The 25819-nt window shown below is 26.7% G+C and overlaps 2 protein-coding genes across 2 annotated transcripts; one reads left to right on the top strand and one right to left on the bottom strand.

Moving 5' to 3' along the window:
• Positions 1–12661, top strand: LOC132929619 (multiple inositol polyphosphate phosphatase 1-like). Its single transcript, XM_060995100.1, has 7 exons — positions 1–364; positions 2873–3165; positions 4825–4944; positions 6310–6454; positions 10180–10280; positions 11124–11233; positions 12030–12661. The coding sequence occupies exons 1-7, from the start codon at positions 103–105 to the stop codon at positions 12460–12462; spliced, it is 1464 nt and encodes a 487-aa protein (XP_060851083.1). The 5' UTR covers positions 1–102; the 3' UTR covers positions 12463–12661.
• LOC132929618 (non-lysosomal glucosylceramidase) lies at positions 12430–24440 on the bottom strand. Its single transcript, XM_060995099.1, has 16 exons — positions 24047–24440; positions 20744–20832; positions 20477–20657; positions 20236–20398; positions 20032–20152; positions 19526–19644; positions 19339–19459; positions 19113–19248; positions 17959–18084; positions 15556–15923; positions 15325–15470; positions 15124–15236; positions 14015–14157; positions 13056–13162; positions 12791–12982; positions 12430–12710 (listed from the first exon to the last, which is right to left on the bottom strand). Exons 1-16 carry the CDS (start codon positions 24196–24198, stop codon positions 12525–12527), a joined length of 2463 nt encoding a protein of 820 aa, XP_060851082.1. The 5' UTR covers positions 24199–24440; the 3' UTR covers positions 12430–12524.
• Between the last annotated feature and the right edge of the window lie 1379 nt (positions 24441–25819).

Raw genomic sequence — 25819 nt, forward strand, 5'->3', positions numbered from 1 at the left:
TCCCTCTCGTCGCCTTCTCCCGCACCACCAATCATCACCATACAACGACCAGTGCAACAGTGGCGGTGTCGGCGGCAGCGGTTTCGACGATCACGAATCGCGATGTCTACGCGACAGCGTTCGCCGTTCAGTATCGCAACGATGTCGGTCACGGGATGTCTGTACACGATACCGCTGCTGTTAGGGGCGATGGTCGCGTCCACGGCCGGACTTGCCGATTGGCAAAACGTCCCGTCGTCGTCGTTCAGGCAACAGACGGACTACGGCCGCGTGTGCTACCGGACCGTCCAAAACCCGTACGTGTACTTCGGCACGAAGACTACTTACGGTGCGGTGGCCGGCAACGACTTACAGACTCCGCCAGGTGTGTGCGTATATATTATACGAAGGGTTTGACTCATTAAGTATTTACCGTTAAATTTAATATCAAAGACTGCTCAAAGACGATCACTTAACGTTATTCAGCTGATAGGCAAGTGGAGGAGAATGTTATTGTTTTAGACAATTTTCCACGGAAAGGAGAGATGGTTTTTAAATTTTTATTTTTTCAAAAGTTTCTTCTTTTCATTAATTGTATATATTTTAAAATTATTACAATCAAAATCGTTATGGTTGTAGTAATAAAATGTTAGTATTATAATACTTATATTACATTAAGTTATACGTTATCTTACCGTGAATGTAATGCATAAACTATTAAATTTATATTAATTACATGAATATCTACTCTTATGTTAATAACGCAATAAGAAAATTAGACGGTACAAATTTTCTCGTAGTCCAATTTCAAATTTATTAATTTATATTCAATTTTTCTTTTTTGTTAATTTAAATTAAAACTATATAATTTTTTTTCGAGAAAAGGGAGGCGTAACGTTTATCCAGATATCTTTATTATCTCTACCACTCTATACTAGAAATAACAGTGACAGTAGGTAGCAGTAATTATTTTTGAGGTCGAATGTTCCAGGGACTAAATCATTATTAATCATTATTTAGATATTTTACTTATAATATGGGAGTATAACATAATATGAGGAATATGATGTTTGAATTGAAAAACTTTATAGTTTATAAAATAAAATAATAAAAAAGTAATTAGACATATTTTTAGTATTTATATAACCGCTTATTATGCTAAATTAATATGTCAAAACAACGTTTGCCGGTCAGCTATTATTAATATTATAATGTAAAAAAAATTTCGGTTTTCATCTAATGTGACTTTTGCCCGGGCAACGCCAGGTGGAACAGCTAGTAGTTTATAAAAGTAACATACTATTTCTGTCACGAAAATCCTAAGTACTTACTACTTACTATAGTTATTATACATAGACACATCACATATATTATGAAAATGAAAGTATTATCATTAATAAAGAGCGAAACGAGGAATGTTTATTGGTTTAATAATAATGTATGTTTTTCTCACATCTTTGTTATCGAGTAATAAAATGCTTCAACTTTAAATGTTGTTTGCGATAGTAATAAATCATATAATAAATAGTATTGTGTTAGATAAACATTATATTATTATTTACCAGCTATAGAGAATTAAAATAAATAAAGATCAATTTAACATTTTTTGAATAAAAGTAATTATTGTTTTTTCTAAAATGAAAAAATACAAAAATCTCGTCAAATTGGAATTGATGATGCCTCACATCATTTGATTTGGAATTTTATCAATGAAATCTTGAAAATAATATTTTATTATTATTTTATAAGATCTCAAAATATGAATTATCTAGCTATTAAAAAAAATAACTAAAATTAATACATGTATACTGTATTTAATTCTAAAATTGTTACTTCTTCTGAATTTAAATCACAATATGTACTTTAATATTTTATCAAATTAAAGTTTTCATAATAATTATCTGTTAAAGTAGGATATTATTTATAATAATAATATGACTAATATTTTTCGTCTAATGTATTCATGTTCCATTACTTTCTACTATTTAGGTACCTACCCATGTTTTTCTAAGAAATTGACTAGAACAATTAGTTATTGTTGGCAAAAAAATATATGTACTCGTATATATGTTGACTCTATACTCTATAGGTACACTGCACCTTTATGAAAGACTGATAATTAGTTAGGTATTGGAAATATAATGAAAAGCATGTCTCCCAATTTGTATTCAAACCAAACATTAGGCATTAACAGCATAAATTCATCACTCATAAATTATTACTATTTTCTACTTATCTGTCTTCCTGATAAACAATGACTAAGCACATAAATCCATAAATAATGTGTTTCGATTGTGTATTTTACTGTTTTTATACAGCAAACAGTATGATTTTATGAAACTTTACTGGCGTCACTTATATTTGCATACATTTCTGGCCAAAGAGTCTTCGACCCTCGTATAAATATCATGATTTATGATCACCACCTGTTACACGTGTACAGTAATTCAGTATACAGTATCTTCCTAGTCTCTGCTTATTTTATATTACAATATAGCTTAAGGTTGGATTTATTTCGAAGTTAGTATATCAAAATTTAGGTTTTATCTTCAATAATCTATTATAGTTTGTGTTTCATAATTTAGTTTTTCGAAAACACTTAAGAAATTATTTTATTGCGTTCGGTGATTTGTTTTGCTATCATATTTAACAAACCTTTGATTTTTGAACTGAATGATTACTATCAACATTTCACAAGATAGTATTCAATATAATTGTCATCATCCACTTAAAGTTGGCAGTTCTACTCGATAAAGCTAATGTCTTTATAAAATTAAAAGATTAATCATTTAAAAAAATTACATCTAATTTGATTAGATATTCATCAGAATAGACACCCGAAAGTATTGTCAATAGGTATATTATTTTATGGCTGTCATAAATATGATTACAGACTGCCGACCGTTACAAGTATGGCTGGTATCCAGGCACGGTACGCGTTATCCGTCAAAAAAAAAGATTGAGGAACTTAAGAAGTTAAATGAACTTAAGACAATGATAACAGCCGAATCGACAATGTGTCCAGAGGATATCGTGGCCATCAAGAACTGGAATACCAATCTGACCAAGGACGACCATTACATGCTACAGAGACAGGGTGTAGAGGAACTCAAGTCACTGGCCGTGCGGCTCAAAAGACAATTCCCACAGATATTCAACAACCCGTTCACCGAAGCCAACTTCAAAGTAAGTACTACAATCCATATAAATAATATATTTAATTTAACGTATATAATATGCATTCACTCTCCATAGATTAAGAAACCTTCTAACGTCAAAAATCTAAATTGTAAATAAGTTTTAAAATCCTAATTTATTTATTAATAAATAATAAGATGAGACGTCCATTATGTATAGCATTCAACTCTAAGGTACGAACAAAAAGTCAAATATAATTATATAAATATACGTAGGCACTTTAATCTTGCCAATCAATAAATATATCTAAGCAAAGTGACCTACTAAATTAATTCTAGAAAAAAAATTATACCTAAATGAGTGTTGGTTTTGAGGTCACTGGACACTCGTTATAATAAGCATTCGTGTCTCCCTTTTATTCTAACAAAAGCTTTTATTACTTATTGCAATATTAAAACACTGTATGTATATAAATTAAAATAATATTCTCTTAGAGTAAAAAAAAGTTAGTTTATATATGATATTTAAGTATCTATGTACAATATTCCAATATAGTTTAGTTTCCTCTTAATAGTGCAGTTACTCTAACTTTCATAATTAATTATAAATATGTATGTGAGATAACATGGTGTTGACTCTTTTATCAGGCATAGTTATCAAAACTATATTAATTTCTTTTTAAATTAATAGAATTTTAATCACAACTCAGCCCATTTAATAGTTAATTATTTTATAAAATATCTAAAGTTAACTGTTTTTTTTTTTTAAGTAAGTATTTGTAAATAATTTAACAAGTATAGTGCGAAATAAATACGTTAAATATTAAAATAGGTTGTAAATCTATAATCATAAGTATTAAAACATATACCTTATAAAAATTAAAAATTAATAATAATAGGGGTACCTAAATACTTAAATAGAATAAGTACCTACAGATTTACAATAAAAAAAAATCATGGTAGGTTTTATTACACTGTTATTATATATTCCGTATATTATTGTTTTTGAATATGGGCCACGGTGTTCAGAATTTACTTATTATTTACAGTATTTAAAATTAAATAATATTCTTTGGGTAAAACATTTTCACTGATCATTAATAACCATAACTAATCATACGTTGAAGACAGGCGCGTATCCAGGGGGGGGGGGTGTTACAGGTGTAAAAACACCCCCGCCCCCTCAGCTGTGGTATACTCATAGATTTACTTTTTTTTTATTGATGATAATAATAATATTTAAATTTTTTCTCATAAACCATTATCTGTTCACTTGTAATGCATTTGTACAATACGTATCTAAATTTATTAATTTTATGTGAATAATTTAAAATTTTGTCAATTAATTTTGAATAACACCCCAACTTGAAGTAATTAAGTATTTTCGACTATTTGATAAATTGTGGTAACGAGTTAACCACGCAGTTTACGCAGAATGCAGTAACAATTCAATATAGGACAGGTACCCTCACTCTATATGTTTATACTTATATAATGTATTATAATTACATATAGTGTATAAATCAACACGAACCCTATATGTATAGTGATTCAATTAAAGTGTTTCATTCTGATATGTACCTAATATGTAAACAATTATAGATGTCAGTATATCACATTTTCACAATGAGAGAGCTTTACAGTTTTACGTTAAACTAATTATTATATAATAACATATAAAAATAGTTCGATTGGTTTTTTTTTACAGTTTCTGACTTCACATAAACAACGCGCCAAAGACAGCGCTACCGTCTTTTATCAAACAGTTTTCAACCAAAACCCTGAAAATGAATTACCGATCGTCCAAACATCTGATGAGAGATTCTACGTAAGTATTGAAGACGCCCGATAATAATTATAAAACTTTACTGTTAGTACTACCGCATTCACTAGTAATACAGTATAACATATATAAGCAGTGGTTTCCATCATAACACATCATTGTTAGTTATCGTAAGTCGCACATTTTAGATAAATATTGTTTATCTATTTGCTAAAACAATCACTTAAAAACTTAATCAAAAAAAATATGTTTATACATTACAACGCACCCTTTGGGAAACACTGGTATAGAGAAAATGGATTAATATACCTAATACAGAATAATCCGTAGTGTACGCGTAACTAAAACAGTTTTTTGGGCCTGTATTTACCTCAACCAAAATAGGTGGTTGGTTATGGAGTGGTCGGAAGCATACGAATGTAAGACTGTAGATTAGTTAGTTAGAGATAATTTAACTAATATCGAAATTTTTTTATGTTTGAATTTTATGCAATTTTTGCAATCTGAATGAGAGCCCTTGAGTGCAAAAGCCGCAACGGAATATTAAAACAAGCAATAGAAAATAATATATTTGTAACATAATAAATATGTTATTGTAAATGGTACAGAGTACAGTTATATTATAGTATTATTAATATAGAGTTTAATGGCGTAATATGATATATGAATATCATTACATATTTTGTAAGCGCGTAAGTTCACCAATATTTTCAAGTATTTACAAACCAGTGTTTTTAGCCTATCTTTTTAGTAAGAGGGCATCTTCACTCAGATCTGAGCCCTCCCCCTCTTAAAGCTGTTTGAATATCTCTAAAGCCTTAATATTTTTCGAATAATTTGCAAATCATTTTAAAGGAGCTTTTAGAATTTTGAAATTCTTATCGAAGTTTATAAACAAAAAAGTCCTTCAATCATTATCGACTTTATGGCTGACACGACCACGCATTATCATAATTTATACTTCTGTATAATTTCCAAATCATTATACCTACCTAGTTATTATACCCCACGCCTTTAACCTCTTAACTCAGTGACTCTTCACACTCAAAAGGTACACCACTGCTGTCGTTATTCTTATAGACTTATAATAAACGTTCATGTCATGTAATGGTTGTAGATAAGTGATGGTCAGTGTATATCCACTCGTGTTTTATTATAATATGTATGGAATATAGATACAAATATTTGTTATTTCATTAACTTGAACTTGACTTCGACGGTATGTAGCCGTGTAGCGTATGTCGAATATAATTCTAAATTATTAATGGTTAACAATTTAAAAACGTTGACGTGGAAATGGCTATTATATCATTTATATCTGATTATAATATTTAGTTTCGGCACGCAACAGTGCCGCTAATAACGATGACTTATAGATAGGTATATTAAATAATAATATTGTGTTAATAGCTGTACAAGTGCAAGCAGGGTGAAGACGATGATGACGACACAAAGGGACAAGGGGAAGTGAAAAAGTTCGAGGACGGCCCACTCGTGCGGTCCGTTGTGTCCAGGGTATCTATGGCGATGGGCCTTAAACAAAACCTCAGTTATGGTGAGTTTGTCCACGAGAAGTCAATATTTCACACGTGTGTAAAAATAATAATAAGGCATTACGCTTTTTTTAATATTTTTTTACGATTATTATTACTACACTCAGCTGAAAACCCATCCAACCGTATAAATATATTTTATAAAATGTATCTATGCTCTATGCATAAGTATATAACATTTTAAGTACCTATAATAGTACCCGATATCCATTAAACCTATTATTTATAGCTTTTGCGTTGTCTTTTATTCATTGTTAATGACGACAAAAAATAATAATAATAATTACTATTATAAATAACTAATTATTGGATTAATAATATTATGCGGTAGGTACGTATTGTATTTTAAAAATTGTATACTAATACATATACACAACTGATGATATTTATACCTATGAAAGGGCTACTGACCCTAATGCAGCGTTTTCGTAAATCGTTCAACAGTGTATTGTATTTATAATGTGTACATGAAATTCGATTTCCATCTCTAACAGCACATTATTGAAAATATGTATATAATATAATAATATGATATCACATGTTTCCAATTTTTAGTTATAGGTACCTAACCTGCCAACTGTTACTGTACTCGCCACCCACTAGCCATCGAATAATCACCGTAATTATCTATATTTCCGCAACCCGAGGTCATTGGATTAATTAAACGAATATAATTAAACAGATTCGTTCCATTAATTATTTGATTAACAATAACAGTTTTAATATATTAACCTCCTTCCCCGGACATGCAGATCCATACAAGCACAGTATTGTTTTTAATAACCGTTTATTAAGAGTACCTATATTCTACTCTATTTGTCAGATGTCATCATTTATATACGCATAATGTATAATAAGAAACAATGCACACTAGTTCAAAGAAACGTTTTTCAATTAGTATAATCTAACTCGATCGTTCATTATATTAATAGCGACTCGCTGACTTGTCAAAATTGTGTAGTTGTAAAACACATAAAACACATTAATCATATGATTATATGAACAGTTGATTCAAAGGAAAGGGCTCATAGTCCGTAAACATTACAAAAGTCCCGATAAAATAATTACTTATAGATTTAAAGAAATATTTACGTTTCTAATAAATACATTGAATTAAATTACCTTAATTGTATTACATTTTATGAAAATTAATTAAGAATTAATTGAATATCTACTTGCTTACAAGATTTTCAACCAAAATTGTAACTAAGTTTTAATTTAAATGATATATTCATACTGAAAGAGAACTTTTATAGAACAATATTCAAAGATAAATAAAAAAATATATAAATATTATTCGATTCTAAGCTTGTAAAGCTTCTCTCTACTTTTTGTTCTTGCGTGCTATACATTATCTGTGATTTATATTATTTACAAACATAAACAATATTAAAAATAAATACATACATACAAATATTATATTCAATATTCAAGTAGATACGTGTTAGATGAGTAATTGTAATTATTAACTATTACTTTTAGTTAGGTATTACTATATTATTAACAAGGAAAATGCATCATGCACACATAACACATCATCTAAAATTATTAGATCGAATTATTTTCCTTACCGTTTTTAATAGTTATAAAAACAATTAAATTAGAGGATATATATACATTTAAGATATTGAATTTATTTCTCAAGTGTGTAAATAAAAAATATAGGTAAGAAGATACAATAAAAAAAAAAATAATCTGTCCGAAAACCAACTGTAGTTTATAGCAGTCATTGTCCATCGAGATCGTCTCTCCAAAACGCTAAAACCTCTTGAAAACTAAAATCTATTTTTTTTTTTTACATTTTTAAACAATACAGATTTATTATAGTAGTTTGGCCAGCACAATATTAGGTATATCAACAAATACCTGTCTATAATGGGTCAACTGCTGACAACGCGTATTAAAGACAAAATTACTATTGTTTGTGTATTTTGTAGGGCGTTGAACCTTTCAATAGCTATAGAAAGGGACAAGTGTTAACTGTTAGGAACTAAAATATATAGCACTCTATGATTTGTATACAGACTAATATGATGATTGATGCGATTTATTAGGATGCACTACTGCATTAGTATGCAAAAAAGTAGAACAGCTTTAACATATACCATATTGTTCTTACAACTAATTAATACTTTCATTGTTAAGGATTAAAATACAAACAATATTAAATACCAGTAATCATATTTTACTTTGTTACCCAATTCTATAAATGATTACAATAATACGATTCCAATAATGATACAACGTTGCCATAAGCGCAATTTAGGGTGACACGACATGAGTTATAAATAAAACCATTGTTTATTGGCATAATAAATATTAATAATTATTTAAAACATGGTGTCACAGAATGTATGACATATTTTAGGATTTAGCCCATCTAGACCTAAACGATTAAGAAAAGAGCCCTATTATTTAAATATTTATTTTTTAACTACTATACCACTAGTGCAGAGACTAAACAAATTTCAACTTTTGATAATGGCATTACAAATTTAAAAATATTTGGAAGGTTAAATAAATATCTAGGATGCTATAATAATAAATAAGAAAAAATGATTTTCTTCTGAAAGTTTACAAATGGCAAAAGCTATTGACAGTTTCACAAAACTGAACTTTGATGAAGGTTCGTTTTTCGTAGACAATTACAGGGTAACAATTAAAATATTTAAAAAATATAATAATATAGTATATTATAAAAAAAATATTATTTTATTTTTCCATTTTGTAAAAACTCTGTAATGTTGATATTGTAACGCTGAAATCGAAAATTTTAGTAGCAAAGAACTGTATTATTCGCGAGTTGGAAGATTTGAAGAAACTATTATTAGATAAATCTGCCTATTCCAGTGTATACTCACTTTTACAAGTGGCGTTATATATTCTTGTCAGTTCGGCTACACGCGAAAGGTCATTCTCGGGAATGAGGAGAATAAAACATGGCTTAGAACTTCTATGCACAAAGAAAGATTTACAATTATATCTTTAATACACGTAGACAGAGACACAGAGACATTGCAAATTTATACAGAGAATATTCTAAAAAAGACCGTAAATTCTCTTTTTAATAATAAAATTCAATATTAATATTCAAATGTTTTAATTTTTGTTTTAACTATTGTTTAAAACATTTGATAGTGTATTTTGTGTTTTTGGATGGGCGTATGGAGTGAGAATTCCTGTACCTTTCATTCGGAAAAGTTTAAGTAAATAAATTACTAATAATCGTAGTGTCAATGAAACATCCAGTAAGATTTAGAAGAAAAATAATGGTACAAGAAACATATACAAAACATTATTGATGTTTCCCAATTTCCCAATTTTATCCTAATGAAATTGTAAAACCAATAGGCTGTTTTAGGAGCTACTAGTAATTTTACTCCTCATCCATCTATCTAGAATAATGTATATAGCTACAAACAGAAAGTTATATTTTTAAGCATCTATTAGGTATTTAGGTCCTTGGCTAAATGGGCCCTATAATATTTGCTTGCACACCCACCAATATATTATACCAAGTTGCGGCACTGGTATTCGAATTTATAATAAATATTTATTGGAGCTTACTCTTGAATCTATAATTTTGAGCGGAGAAAATGTTCTGTGTCGACTTAAATTAATGGAAATTTGGTTTTCTGAAAAATGAATAGATTTATTCTATTAGAAAAAATTATTTCAATTCGTCAAGCGTATATACAAGTATATATTTTATTTTGCTATTTTTTAGAAAATGTTTCACTTATGTTGGAATCTTGCAAATATGAAAAAGCTTGGTATATACAATCGCGACCAGCATGGTGTGCCGTATTCACGCAGTACGATTTAGAAGTACGTATAATGTAAAATTTATGTGGTATAACTGTGTAAGTGTAATCTGTTTAGTTACTAGTGTATGCACAATGCATTGGGTAGTGGTCTACACGATCTATTCTATTATTTACTATTTAGCATATGACCTATTTGTATTATTTAATTTAAATTCGTTGTGTCACTGATAGGCACTATTAGGTACTTATTCATATTTTTTAACACAATGCACCCTTCATATCTGCATAGAATTAGAAAAATATGGTTTTTTTGTTTGATTAATTGCGTGTATTGGTCTCCACTATTCTATGTTTTTCGTAAAATAATTGAGAGGTTCGGTTGTTTTTATATTTACCTATTATTATTTAAAATTATATTTACATGTTTTTGCATATTTATATTAGTCAGTCAAAAAAATAGCTAAGTTTTTATGACTATTATTTATATTACAAACGAATGATCACCAACCATACATATATTATAACATTTATAACTAAAATACATATAAATTTAGGACGGCGCTTTATATAGGCAATCTAGGGCCATCACATTGTATTATACAATAATCGCTCACTAATCAGTTATCAGTTTATAACTCATTAGTCATTTACTCTTCACAAATTGTATTATTGTAATTTGTAAATGCTCTAGAAACTTGGGTTAAAATTGTTAATTCTCATTTATTTAATTAATAATTTATACTGAATTTTAATGAATTTCTGCTAATTGTCCTTACAAGCAGTACTTCATTCATTCCAGTACTCTACAATATTACATTATAGAATAACATCAATATTATAATACCACCTGTCACCATTACCAATGATATTAATATTTTTTACAATAATGTTTGTTGTTTTTTAGATCCTTGAATACATAGAAGATCTCAAATATTACTATGACAATGGGTACGGAAATCCCATTGGAGAGAGCATGGGGTGCCCTATTGTGAAGGACTTGATAGATAATTTCAAGTATGAACACAACTCAGATCAAAATTTGATAATAACAGATTAGGTTAGGATATGTTCCTATTTATCTCAATGCCAAAACATTATTAAAATTAAAAACTGTTAAGAAAAAATGTATGTAATATATAACAAAATATATAATTAAGTCTATACTCGATACTCTGTTCTAAAAGAGAATATACCAGTTCTGCACACTTTTTTCCTCTTCTACCAGTCACTCTACATATACTGTTATGTGGGATATAAACGCCGCCGGACAGAAACTGGTTGCCACCTGGTGTATTCTCTTTTAGAACGTAGTATAGTCAATATAACTAATTGTAAATTTATAAATTATAGTAGACTAAAAATAATTATGTAGCAATATCAAAAATCAGTAAGCTTTGATATATAAAAGATAAGAGTGGATCAAAGTAAGTATACAATAAAGTATAATAATAAAATATAACACTTAATAGTTAATTACTATTTTATTTAAGTAACTTCATAAAGCTATCACCAATGAAGAACTCTCTTTTTGTCTACTCCTATTAGTTATAAATTGCTTAATCTAGTTTTCTATATTGATACATAATTATTTATAGTCTACTGTATGTTATTGACTACTATTTATTTATTTTGTTACATATTACATAATAATTTTCTTAACCTAGTTTTTTATTTTAATAATGTTTATGTATTGAAACAAGTAGCTTCATACTTATACCCTAACTTGTATAAATTATTGTATGCTAAATACAATACAACATTCACATTAGAAACAATAATATAATTACAGTATAGTTTGTTAATTTTATAGGAATCTTGCCCGAGGGAAACATGGACCATTAGGAATATTTTACTTTGGACACTCACCTAATGTTTTGAGCGTGGTGGCCAGGTTGGGTATCGGAAAAGATAGTACTCCATTACTGAGTACAAACTTTGAACAGATGAAAACTAGAAAATGGAGAACATCATTCATAGACCCGTTTGCATCAAACGTAATAGCAGTGTTCTACAAATGTAGGGATGGAAATAAAGCCATGATTTTCCTCAATGAACACGGTATACCAATGGGTAAAGATGACTGCCGATCATGTCCATGGGAACCAATCGAAGCACAATTCAATGCAATAACCACTAATAACCAAACATGTAATTTAAATATGTGTAGAAACTCTGCAGCATTATCCTCAATAAATTTAGTTATAGTCATATTTACATATGTGATACACGTGCTATGTATTTAAAAATATTTTTACATTTAGCGCATCATATAAAATTGAACATAAATGTAATACTATCTTAATAATTAGTCTTTGTTTAAATTATCCAATGCAATTTGAATAGACCATATACTCAGAGGTCTCATGTAACCAACAGAACGATATGCATTTTTAGAATAAATAGCTTCTGGTGTCTGGTATGCCATTCCTATATTATTATAAATAGTATTATAAATACCCTTTGCTGTGTTAAAACCTTCTTCACGCAAGCCCTAAGAACAAATATTGATCATTAACATAATAATATACTTCATTATATTTATAATACTAAAATTCACAATAGAAAACTTACATGAGAGATCATTAAAGATGACAAAGCGTAAGTAACTCCTGTCCAAACTTCTTCACTTTGAATAGTATACATGTCTACATTTCCATCAGGCATCATACCATTCACAGCTCCCATTTTTCCACCATTGAAGCCAAGCACATTCATCTTGTAAATTGTCTGAAGAGCTTTTTTGACTCTGTCAACTGGGAGCACCTAAAATAAAATCATTTAATTATTCATTTCAAAAATCACATATTTAACTGATACAGTTTGTATGATCCGGTACCTCTTCGTTTACACCACAACATTTTAAATACCATTCCCCACATAATTGATCAGCCATAATTGATTTTGAATGATACTGACCAGACGAATCAAAATCAAAATATTCACCTGAAAATATATAAGTAGTAACATTCTAATTTTGTTCAATATTCTTAGGAAAAATGCTAAGTATATTTATAAGTATTTTAGTTTTAAAATATTTCATTTATATATTTGTGACAAACAAATAATATTCAGATTATTGAAGTATTGTACTAATAATTGTGACAAATAAATATTAACCATTTTTTAATTTAATATTATATTGAAGATACAACATTTATTTTTAATTTTTTATATAGAAAGTAGAAAATACATAGAAACATGTTTATTTATTGTTATAATAAAATATTACAATTCAAAATAATATACTATAGTAATTGTTTTAACACTTATTTAATAAACACATCAATTTTTTAAATATTCATTTACTCTAATATTATATTTAAATTAAATCATAAACTAATCTTTTTTTTTCTTTCTATTTTTAAATGAAGACAAAAAAGACTCTATTTAATTTTTACATAATATATTATACACTTATCACCATTGTTTATTTAATAAATCATAGGCTATCTTTCTTGTTTGAAAATGAAAATAACAAAGGATCATGAATATGTATTTTTAATTGCATGAAAATTATTATATTATATTATTAATGTATTCATCATAACGATTTTTTTCAAACCAGAGACTAATATATAGAACTCATCATGATTAGGTATACCGTATGGCAGTATATAATATATACATACAGTTTATCTTTTAGGTCTCACATTGTATACATTAGAGTACATTTATTTGTGTATATGCCTTGTACTTTACACATTAATTAATATTAATCATAAATTGCAAAATTATTTGACCACTATAAAATCCAATGCTTTAGCAATTAATAAAATAACAATTAAAACCAAATACCATTCCATAAAGCAGCATTAAATGATTCCTTGGCTTTATTTAATATAGATGAATATTTTTCACTGATATCTTCTTGTTTAAGAATTTTTGATATTTGAATAGTGCAATAAAGAGCAGCTAACCATAAACCTCCACAATACGCACTAAAAACATAAATATTACAAAATATCTATAACTTAAAAATCAGAACATTTTGTATCAAAAATAAATAATCATAAATACTTGAAATTTTATAATACTCTATACTTCTGTAGTATTTTCTATAAAATATACAATTTATTTTGACACTTTTTGTGCTGTTATTTATTGGTGTTTTAATTAGTATTTTTGTTATTTTTTTCCTTGATTGATATAGATAACTTTTTTTTCTTAGTCAAATGTAAACAATGGAATTTTTAAATTATTTAGTTTTATTTTAAGCTATTCATATTATTCTAAGATATGTCAATATATTAACTTTTACTTAATAACAATAGTTTATATTTTAATATTATAAATTATAATAATTGTTATATAATATTAAATATAATGTTATTTGCAAAAATTAGTTCAACATACACGCATAGTATTACTAATAGTAAAATAAATTATAAAGTATCCTTAAATAATAAATGCTGATACACAATTTTCACTCAGAACTATTTTAATTTTTAAGTATGCAATGTTTTGTCATTATTGAATTCAACTTTCATATATCCATAATAGTGACCTAAACAATAACGAAGCATACTTGACATCTACTATATACTAAAGCTACTTCACCAAATCTTTATATTTAATAGTAATAAATTTTAAAAATTTAAAACTGCTTTAGTAAACCTATTTTAAGAAATTATTATTTTAGCTTTTAAAATTTTTATGAATTCCCATTTATATTATTAATTTGTTACTTAAATTTAATTTAGTTTAAAACAAAAAATTTTCTCCTTAAAAATGTCCAATCACACTTCTAGATAAGTGGGTACATATGAATCTTTAACCCAAATCGCTAACATTAAAAATGCTCTCACTAAGACAATAGTTTAATTTAGTTTCGAACTTGTTTTAAGATAATGTTTTTTTTTCAAATTACTTTTAATCAACCAAAATCACTATAAAATAATTACTACCTTATGCCAGTCATTATCCACGTATCAAAAGTTTGATCGGCTGTTCCAGAATTCTCAATCATTCCATCACCATTAGTATCCCAAGTCAATGATTTTTCCATCACATTTTTTATCTAAATATAAGTATATTATTATTTGAAAACATTTTTTCCTCTTATCAATAAAAATAAACGGTTAAAATAAATATTTAAAATTAGTTACTTGAGGGTACATATCAGCTAAATACTTTATATCACCAAACAATATGTAATCTCTGTAGCATTGTAAGACAAACTTTAAATTAAGGTCGCGCCACTCTGATACATCGTGAACTAAATAAGCATTCACTAAGTTAAAAGGATCTTCCTCTAATAAAAAAAAAAAAAACAAAATAATAATTAGTGTACTTAATTACCTTTTAATAAAAAATTATTAATTAATTAAAACACAAACCTGGATCACCAAGATCATGCGGTACACTATGTTTATATTTTCGTAAACCTTTAGTACCACAGGATAAGTGTTTTCTTGTAATATTCAATGAATTATCAATTGTATCTCTAAACATGTATTGTATACTTGCCTGGAGTTTAGGCCACAGTTTTGCTAATGTGAAAGATGCATAAAAATGTACATCATATGTATTGTACATTCGATATTCATGGCCTTCCAAGTACCCAAAATATCCATATTGATATCTTGGATCTGTAACATCTAACCGTTCAGAATCTTCCTTGAGAGGTAACAACCAAACAGTTCCGCCATCAGCTACAAAATAAACTTCATTGAATATAGCACTTTTATACCAGTCAGGTAACAATCTAAAATCAAAATTACAATGAACAAAATTGTTAATAAATAATTAAATACTCAATATAGATTACAGTACATTCTCAATAATCTGGTCAAATAATAGTCCAACACACCCATCAAATTTAGTCTTTATTTATGAGCAATTAATTAAGCTTGAAATGTAACTTTAATAATGAACTCAAATTATTATACTGATTGTTATTTAAATGTGTATAATTTTATTAATTTTATATGTTGTATTTGGTCTGTTGCAACTGTCAGATACAAATGATAGATTATCTCAGAAGTTAAATAAAATTATATATCATTTTATAACAACTATTATTTCCCATCTCTTCCTACCAAATGCAACACTAGAAAATCAAATCCAAATTAAAATAATGAGCAATAAATTATTGCATTGGCATTACTTGTCTGTAATATATTTAATCTATAGTATCATAAACCATAGGTGAATAATATTTTTTCTCAGTTTAATATACTTTATCATAACACAAATTAAGTAAACATATAGGTAGTCCTGCAAGGATTTACCCATTTCAATATCCCCTGAAATAGTGGATATATCATAATTATGTTTTTTTAAATATATTATTATACTACTAAATTATACATTTTTTACACGGGTACAAGCTTGCGGGCCACGTGTTTGATAACAAGTGTATTACTACACTAATATGGTATTAAATAATTCACAATTTTTCTTGAAACTAGAAAAATATTAAAAATCATGAGATTAATGAAAATAAAATGTTGAAATGCTAAAATTTCAGAAAAATAAACTCTACAAAATGGCTATCTTCGATTTTATTGAAAATAATTAAATAAAAAATTATTTTCTTAACTTTTTATCCAAAACATTAAATTAAATTAAAATATGCATACTTGTAGTCTTTGTTCCTGTGAGTCTCATAAAAAAATAAAATTATGATATCTCCATTATTTCAAGAGATATCGCAATGAGTAAATTCTCACAGAGCACCCTGTATAATGTACTACTCCTTAATAGGCTTAATACCATCAGTGCTCGAATTGGGGGGGGGAACGCAGGCGGACGGAGTCCGCTTTCATTTTTTCATAGATTTCAGCGTCCCCCTTCATTTAATTAAGCGAGGATAAATACTACCTTACTATATGTACAGGGGGTGTGGGGGACAAAGTCTACAACGGGTTATTTTACAATTTATTTGTTATGGAACGGTGTTTTCTGAACTAAAACCAGCGTCCGTCCTCAATTTTTTTTCCAATTCGAGCACTGAATACCATTAACATTAATATTTTAAGTAATGAGTTTATTATTTAATATTATAACTTATAAATAACAATATTGTGTACTTTTGTTATTAAGTACTTATATCAATAATAAAAATAATCAAAATTTTAATTTTAAATCAACTGTGAGTAAATTTTATTGTCATAACATTATATTAACTGCATAATAGTCATAACATAACTATTAATGTGCATAGATTGTACTTTTAATAAATTAATGTAATATTTAAGTATAAATAATTTACTTAAGGGGATTGGAAGCGTTAATTTCCTGTCTTTATCTAACACACGCAATATAGGATTATAGACGTGTTCTATTTCCAACGTACCGATTGATATAATAAAGTGATAAGAATTCTGAATACAGATTTGAATTTGTCATAAAGTCTACTTGAAATCGACTGTCTCACATTTTTGAATTTATCCTCCCAAATTTCGAAAAAACGTTTTATTAAAAAAGAGTAATTAAAAAAAAATTTTCATATTTCAATTTTTGGAGTAGGTAGTAAAAATCAAAAAATCAAAAATGTGGGAAAGTCAATCTCAAGAAGACTTGATGTCGAATTTACATCTATATTCAAAATTCATATCGCTCCTTTATATCAATCAGTACGTTGGAAATAGAACACGTCTATAATCCTATGTTGCGTGTGTGTTAGACAAAAACAGAAAATTTTTTCCAATCCTCTTAATTGATAAAAAACATATAATATGTATGTTAACTTAATAAACAAATTATAAAATAATAAAGTTTTTATATTATGTACTTACGGATTATTTAAAATAGGATTTTGCCAATTTTCAATTTCTTGTTCCCAGTTTTTAAAGTTTTGCATTGAGTAATGCATTATTTTAGGACCAGCTGTTCCATTATTGTCAAAATACTTTGTATAATACCTTAAAAAAATATGTTATGTTTTAAATATTCTAAAATTTACAAGGTTCTCTAACACTCATTCTTTCAAAATCTATTAATATTTTTGAAAATATTTTTTTTTACATAATTTCCAATTGAAATAAAACAACATTTTTTTTTTTTTTATATTTTATCATTATAATTTTTCAAGTTTACATTTTCTGATGCAGAATATCATTTTTTATTCAATAAAATATATAGATTAATTGTTATGCACCAGTTAGTACTGCATCAAAAAGTGCACCTTCAGTAAATTGAAAATTGTTTACGTTCAACGATGGGAGCAGATAGCTTAAAAAAGTGAATGATGTTAAATTGTTATAAAGATTCAACTGATACAATTTACATTCATCTTTTGATGAAACATTGGGCTCTTCTTATAGAAAGACAATTAATATTATAAAAATTGTAATTTATTTTTAAAATAAATATGGTTTTTAGAAGCACAGTGATCTAAAGATTCCGCTAACTTGCATTAATTTATTTAGTAACTTTTTTTTAATTATTATTTTAATTTTAATAGCTTCCAAAATATGTAAAATAAGTTATTTAACCTCATGAACAAGTTAGATGCAGTTATTAATAATATGACAAGAAGTAAGTAAATTGCGTAAGTAATTGAATATGTTACAATATTTTTGGGAATCTCTTAATTATTAGTCTTAAAATTATAATGATTAAACCCCTCTTCCTAAAAAAATTATTGTGCCGAGCATGGGGTTACCTTACAAAATGTTGGTTTACTAATCCGCTCACCTAAAATTTAAAAACTTATAAACTTATAACTTATAATTATAACTCATAATCCCCTCATAAATAACTTGTTTGAATTTCGATTTTTATGTATTGAAGTACTCTAAAACATATTCTACTTCAGAATATGAAATTAAAAATATATATTGTCATACAAAAAAATACAAACATTTAAAATTTTTAATAGATTTTGAAATAATAAGTGTTGTTTGGTAAAGAATCACCTAGTATATTATAATAATATTATCTCATTTACCTGAAATATTCTGTATTTGATTTAGGAAACTTAATTTTAGGCATATCTATAAATAATCCAAATTCATAAGTCATTGATCTGTTAGGGAGTAAACATTGTTTTAAACAAACTGCACTAGCAACTTCTTCATCTTTCACTAAAATAATATATATAATTTTAGTATTTATTTATTTATTCATATAATGTCTATTCATGACATTGTGATAATTATATATGTATTGCTCACTGTATATATTACTATGTCCTAATTGCATATCTCTCAATTCTCCAAATAAATTTAAACTTTTCGATATAGTCATACCATTACTTTTTGGATCAAAATTTAATTGACTAAAAGTTGCACCTTCCTTTCTCAAAAATATTTATTAATTTCAAAATTAAATATTAAATACTAAAAAATGTAATTTTATTACTTTTATTAATCCTCCAATAACATAAGTACACTTCATTTCTTTAAAAAAATTGTGTATCAATGAACCAGCAACCTCAATACCATCTTTGTTTAAGTTAAATGGTTCACAGCTAGCTTGGTCTAAAGTATTAAAACAAAAAATAAGTGATTTTAAAATGAGCATTAATAATTTTTTAACCAATAACTATGACTTATATAATTATACTACAGTAAAACAAAATAATCATAGGAAAAAACTATTTTGTATGATTTTCCAAGTAATAGTTATATGATCTCCAAATAATTTTCACTATTTACAATTCAGGAATATCTAAATACATGGGTGAAATAAAAGTATTATATACTCCAGAAACAATTTTAAATAAAAGCATTTTTATAATTTATAAAAGCTGTGAATTAAAAAAAAATAACAAAACATTTTTTTTTGTATTTATTACAAACCAATTTGTAAGACTTTGATGTTAGATATTTGATATTTATTTTCAAATTATAAAATATTGTATTCACCTGTATTATATGCTGAAATGCCGTTCCCACTTGCAAATGTAAACGTTAGGCTAACTGAATATTGTTTATTGCTATTATTTTCTACTGTCCATATAAAAACACCACCTGGGATACAACTATCCTATAATATTAGATTATACCAACAATTAAAATACAAAGTAAATATCTTTACATATCTAAATAAAATATAATGGTATTTCATACTTTATAGTTATGTGGAATAATGGGTGAAATTTGCTTGCAAATTAGTTTGATATTTAATTCTGGAATCAAATACTCGGTCCATGATCTTGGATAAAGGCCGGTGTACTTGCATTGATTTGATGGAAAATCCCATTTCCAATTGTACAATGTTTTATTGTTACACCTAAAATGGAAAAGATTAAATGGTTAAAACATTATATACATAAATCTATACATTTAAATTGTACAGATTTTTTCTTACTTCAAACATGACAAAACATTATTGTATACAGTAATATTTTCACTATTTTGAATATTAACTATAAACTGATTTGCTTGAACAGTTTCATATTCATACATGCCAGGTACAACTTGATAGCGACAAAACTCTCCTTTAAAGCCACGGCCTATGGTTCCACCTCCAATACCACCCAAAGGTACACCTAAAAATAAAAAATAAATTGTTATATTATTATCATATAAGTTTAAACCAAACTGTATATTTAACAATAAAAACTAAAATTCTTACCATACATGTGCTTAGACTTAATTGGAAATAAAAAATCCATTATCGGTTTCTGGCCTTTTAAATAACATAACAGCATGTAAAATAAAAACCTAGAAAAAATATTAATAATAAAAAGAATAAATATGACTTAAACAATTAATAATATTACAGTCTTTAAAATTGAATCTTTGGTTACTTAAAATTTGTTTATGCAATAAAAAAGTATTGTCTACAACAACAAACTGGCAAAATACAATATAATTTTGATTTGTTTTGACATAAATTATTTCAGTTTCCACTTCTCAATATTGATCACTAATTAGTAATTATATTATTATTGATAACTTAGGTAATGATATCAAGATTCATGTAATTCATATAGCTGTATTGATAGTTTATTTAAAACAATATGATATAAATCCCAAAATTCTAGTTATTTTAGATTCTGATCGCTACGACAAATGATTTAATTTTACAATGTTTTTTTTCGTGTCATCACAATACCATAAATAATTAATTGTCAACTTTGAAGAGGAGAGAGTTTTTGAAGAAAAATTTGATCTTGTTGGCTTTTTAGATTATTGGTCTCAACCTTTTTTTAAAGATAGTTCAAATCTGAGATACACTTTGGCATGGTAGGCCAATATTTTTTTTAAATTTTTTAGTGAAAAACTTCTTCTTTTTTGCGGGTTTATTGGACCTATGGACCAGTGTTTCCCAACTTCTATTACTCGCCGAACCTTTGCAGAAGCTTAAACATTTTGTGAAACCCCCATATAATTTTTGGAGCTATTCTGTGTTAGAATCATAATTCAAATCAAAAATATTATTAATTAATTTATATTTTCCCAAACTTCTCACGGAACTCTTGGCACAGGCTGACGGAATCCTTAGGTTCCGCGGAACACCAGTTGGGAAACACTGCTATAGACCATTTCATCTCACAAACAAATCTCTATCCTTCTCTGTCCAACACTAGATTTCTCCAATTGGAACCACTTCCTATCTGTTCCACATCTAAAGGTCTTTTCCCTACAGAATTCTGTTTTATCACTGTACATAGCAATGGATTTTAGTTCCTCCAAGCATGGCCACCTAACCTTATTATTGTTTGTAAAAAGAAAATTAATTTCAAAAATTAAATCTTATAATATCATAGTAACTGTTTACTTTTTTAAAATAAATTTTCTTATTACAAATAATAACAATTTTAGTTATTTTGTAGTAATTCAAAAAAATTCGCGGGAATTTGACACTTTTACAAATATTATTTAATTTATAAACACAATTAAGTAATATATTCAAATTAATTTTAATTTATTGCCTATTTATACCATGATCCATGCTTTATTCATGCTGTTAAACAGTAACAAATAAGTAAAACCTATTTACACATTTTTATAAAATCAATAAATTCATCTCTCCACTCAAAATCTATAATTTAAATATTAGTAACTAAATAATAGAGTTAAACCAGTAAACACCTATCCATACTTGATTAATTTATTTTATTTTATAAATAAGCATTATTAATTATTTCAATAACATTTTAGAAAATTTACCTACAATTTATATAATAATTCATTAATTATATTATGAAAGTCAATTAGATAATCAATTAACCAATATACTTGTAACCATCTTGTATCTAAAATATAAATAATTAAGTACTCTTGTACCAAGTAGGTATCTATTCTGGCATAATTAACTAAAAAGTAAAAACTAATAGGCATAACTTCAAACTAAAACTATATTAACTAATTAGTAAAATTCCTACTAATTTAATTATTTAACGTTTCAAATAAACAGCAATAAACCTAATACATATAAAAAATAAAAAATATGTATAAATAAATAAAGTAAGAAAAAATCTTGCCAAAAAATAAAATAAATACCAAAACTATTACATAAATAATGTAACTACTTTACGCACTAATATATATATATATATATATATTGTGTATTTATTTAAAAACAATTAATAATCAGTAATCACTAATGAGTAATAGTTGTATAAATATTGGTAAATCTACTGTTAGAGATTCATCTAAATTGTTATATAAATACTTCATATTATACATTACTATTTTTTATAAATGCTATAAGAAACACTATTTTATAAGGTGATATAAATATCAATAATAATCATTTTTTTGTAATTGAAAAAGAGATAAAGTATCTAATATTCAAATACATTACATTTTTTTTATTATCTTTGAATATAAAAATAAAATGAATAAAATGCCGATATAAAAAAAATTAATTGATTAATAAGAATATTACTTTTTTTGTTAATTGATTCTTATTATAATTCTTAACTAATAATAATATTACACTGTTAATAAACAAAAAAATAAATCATACTGCTATAATAACTTTATTAGTCTTATTTTTTATCCCCAGATTTATTTTAAGTTCAACTTACTTAATAATTTGAAATATTTCTTAATAAATATTATAGTCTATTAATTTTAACATAGCTACAAATAATGAAAAATTTAGATATTTCATGTTCGTCTATAAAAACAACAGATAAAAAATAATCTTTGAATTTTCATTGCATGACTTGATTTTTTCTGAGAGATCTGAGGAATGCTTGGATTGGGCCGCTCAAAATATGGGCTGGTTATATTTGATTGCAATTTTATTTTTTTTTGATAATGATAAATTAGTAAAAACATTGGTAAAAAATATTATTGAATCGAATTATTAAACCGTACAGCTGCAATCATTAGAAATCCTAAAACTTAATCGACCTACCCAGAGCTGATCTGGGAACAGATGTAAGATTAATTTGATTAAGTCTAGATTAAAATATATAAAGGCTTGAGTTAAGAGTAAAAAAAATAAATAACTTTAAAATATAATAATAATCTATGTTTTTATGAAAAATATCAACATACTTAATTATTGATTCTTAAAAAAAAAGATTAAGTATAAAATAAAATATTAAATAATTTTTAAATACTTAATTATCAAACATATACTTATACAAAAAGTTCATGAAATTTTTATTTCGCTTTAGTTGATATATAATTGATTTTAAATGCTAATATTGTTTCATTTTCAATATTAAATAATCACTTTTTATCCGTTCAGATATTATTCTTGACTTATAGGTACTGTAATGAATACATTTTTTGTCAGTTTTAGGAGTGTAAATAATTATTCACCACTGCAACTAGTTAGTGAATAAGACACACCCATTAATCTATATTCAAAAATTGTTTTAAAGACAATAAAAAATAACATCACAAAGCCTAAGAGTTATTCTATGCATAGATTTTCCGATCTGACTTATGAAACACTCAAATGCTATTTTACCTAACGATCAGTGGTAGCAACTGCAAGATCTGCTTGACTCTCGGCATGTAAGACGGCGTTCTAGGGTCGGGGAACTGGTGATCAAAATCCACCTTCCAACCGTACTTGGGCACGTCACTTCTATCGTCGTCGAAATCACCGTCAACCGACATGTTGTTGGTTCAGTGTAAGTGTGCAATGTATTACCGTGGACGAAGTATATGAACCGATATTGTAGACTGTATTTTAGCCAATGGCCATGGTATAATTGATTTATTCAGCTTATTGTATAATTATTTTTTTATCGGTGTTCTCTGTAAACGTTACAATTTACGATATATATTTTTATAGGTTTTTTTTATAGAGCCTGACGTCTGCCTGAGACCGACTCGATAATCGATATCAATTTTCAATAAGAATTATTGATAAGACTGAAGACTCCCGTCTCCCACCATTATACTATTATAGACCACGACGTAACACAGACAATAATATAATTAGAACTTAAGAAGTGAATAAATGATTAATGAAGTATTATTTTTTACACAGTTGTCGTTACAACGTTATTGCACATTGGTCTTCCACCAGTACTTATTCAAGTCTCAAATATTAATGTATTATACTATTATTATTATATTCGTCTCTTGTAAGTTGAAAGTCGTAACACAACACGCAGGTCATTAGACATCACCACCCTTCATAAACATAAAACATATAATGTATGTCTATGGTCGTCATGAACGACATGAACTATTAAATATTTTAGAAGCAACCAAATCGCGTGCATTGAAACATAGAGGGGATACCCTTATAGGTCATAGATTAAGAATATTCAAGGTATCTCATATGCATATATCTAAATACTTATATTTTACTTGTTAATTATTTAAAATGATCGAAATACACTAGCGGTGAAATAGGAATAATAGGATAAAAAAAACTTTGGGGAGGAGAGATAATACATCTTTATTCTATATATATATCTATATAATTATTTATTTTTACACAAACTTAAAAACTCATTAGGTTTGTTCGTTTTAAAAACTTATGTTAACACTTTATAGAATGATGGAAGTGTTGGGTGTGGACGGTATCATTTTATGGCTTAGAAACAAATTGTAGGTAGAACGGTAGGTATCTGCCATCTGGTAATATTAAGCAAAGGTGGGTAAGTTAATGAAAAAAAATTATAGTTAAGACAGTTAAGTTAATATTAATGTTTAAGTTTAGCTATAAGTTAATTGTTAAAGTTCAAAATATTTTTAACAATAAAAGTGTAGCTTCAATTTTTAAAAATATCCAATTAAATATTTTGTTAAAAATGTATTTCTATACTATTAATTTATGTTTATAACATACTAACTACAATGCTATAGGAAATTAAAAATAATAATTAATCTGTTTTAACTATAGATAGATGTAAATACCAATATATAAACATGAAAAATATTTTTATCTTATAAATACCTATTTATTGATAAATGTATTGCATTCATTCTTAATTTTAAAAGTTGTATAGATTTGTAGTACTGTCAAAATACCTGAAGGGGTAAAATGATACATTTACCTATAACAATAAATTACAACACAAAGGGAAGGGATGTTATAATATAACCTTCCTTGCACTAGGGTTAAAATGTAAAAAAAAATATTTTTTAGTGATTAACAACTGCTATTACCAGAACAGCAAAACGAGATAAAATTAACTAAATAGTTTCATAATATGTATTATAAAAGTACAAAACAGTAACATCACAGGTATCTATAGTGGTTTTGGAGACAGATCCTTAAATT

This window comes from Rhopalosiphum padi, chromosome 4 (assembly GCF_020882245.1).
Source record: "Rhopalosiphum padi isolate XX-2018 chromosome 4, ASM2088224v1, whole genome shotgun sequence".
NCBI classification, from domain to species: domain Eukaryota; kingdom Metazoa; phylum Arthropoda; class Insecta; order Hemiptera; family Aphididae; genus Rhopalosiphum; species Rhopalosiphum padi.

Bases quoted from the DNA above. Each gene is read 5' to 3' on its own strand.
- LOC132929619 (XM_060995100.1), top strand. From the start codon at position 103: ATGTCTACGCGACAGCGTTCGCCGTTCAGTATCGCAACGATGTCGGTC. The intron at 10,281-11,123 runs GTACGTATAATG...GTTGTTTTTTAG, and splicing joins TCACGCAGTACGATTTAGAA to ATCCTTGAATACATAGAAGA. The intron at 11,234-12,029 runs GTATGAACACAA...TTAATTTTATAG, and splicing joins GACTTGATAGATAATTTCAA to GAATCTTGCCCGAGGGAAAC.
- LOC132929618 (XM_060995099.1), bottom strand. From the start codon at position 24,198: ATGTCGGTTGACGGTGATTTCGACGACGATAGAAGTGACGTGCCCAAG. The intron at 20,833-24,046 runs GTAAAATAGCAT...TATTTTTTCTAG, and splicing joins TTGCTACCACTGATCGTTAG to GTTTTTATTTTACATGCTGT. The intron at 12,711-12,790 runs GTAAGTTTTCTA...ATTTGTTCTTAG, and splicing joins CATCTTTAATGATCTCTCAT to GGCTTGCGTGAAGAAGGTTT.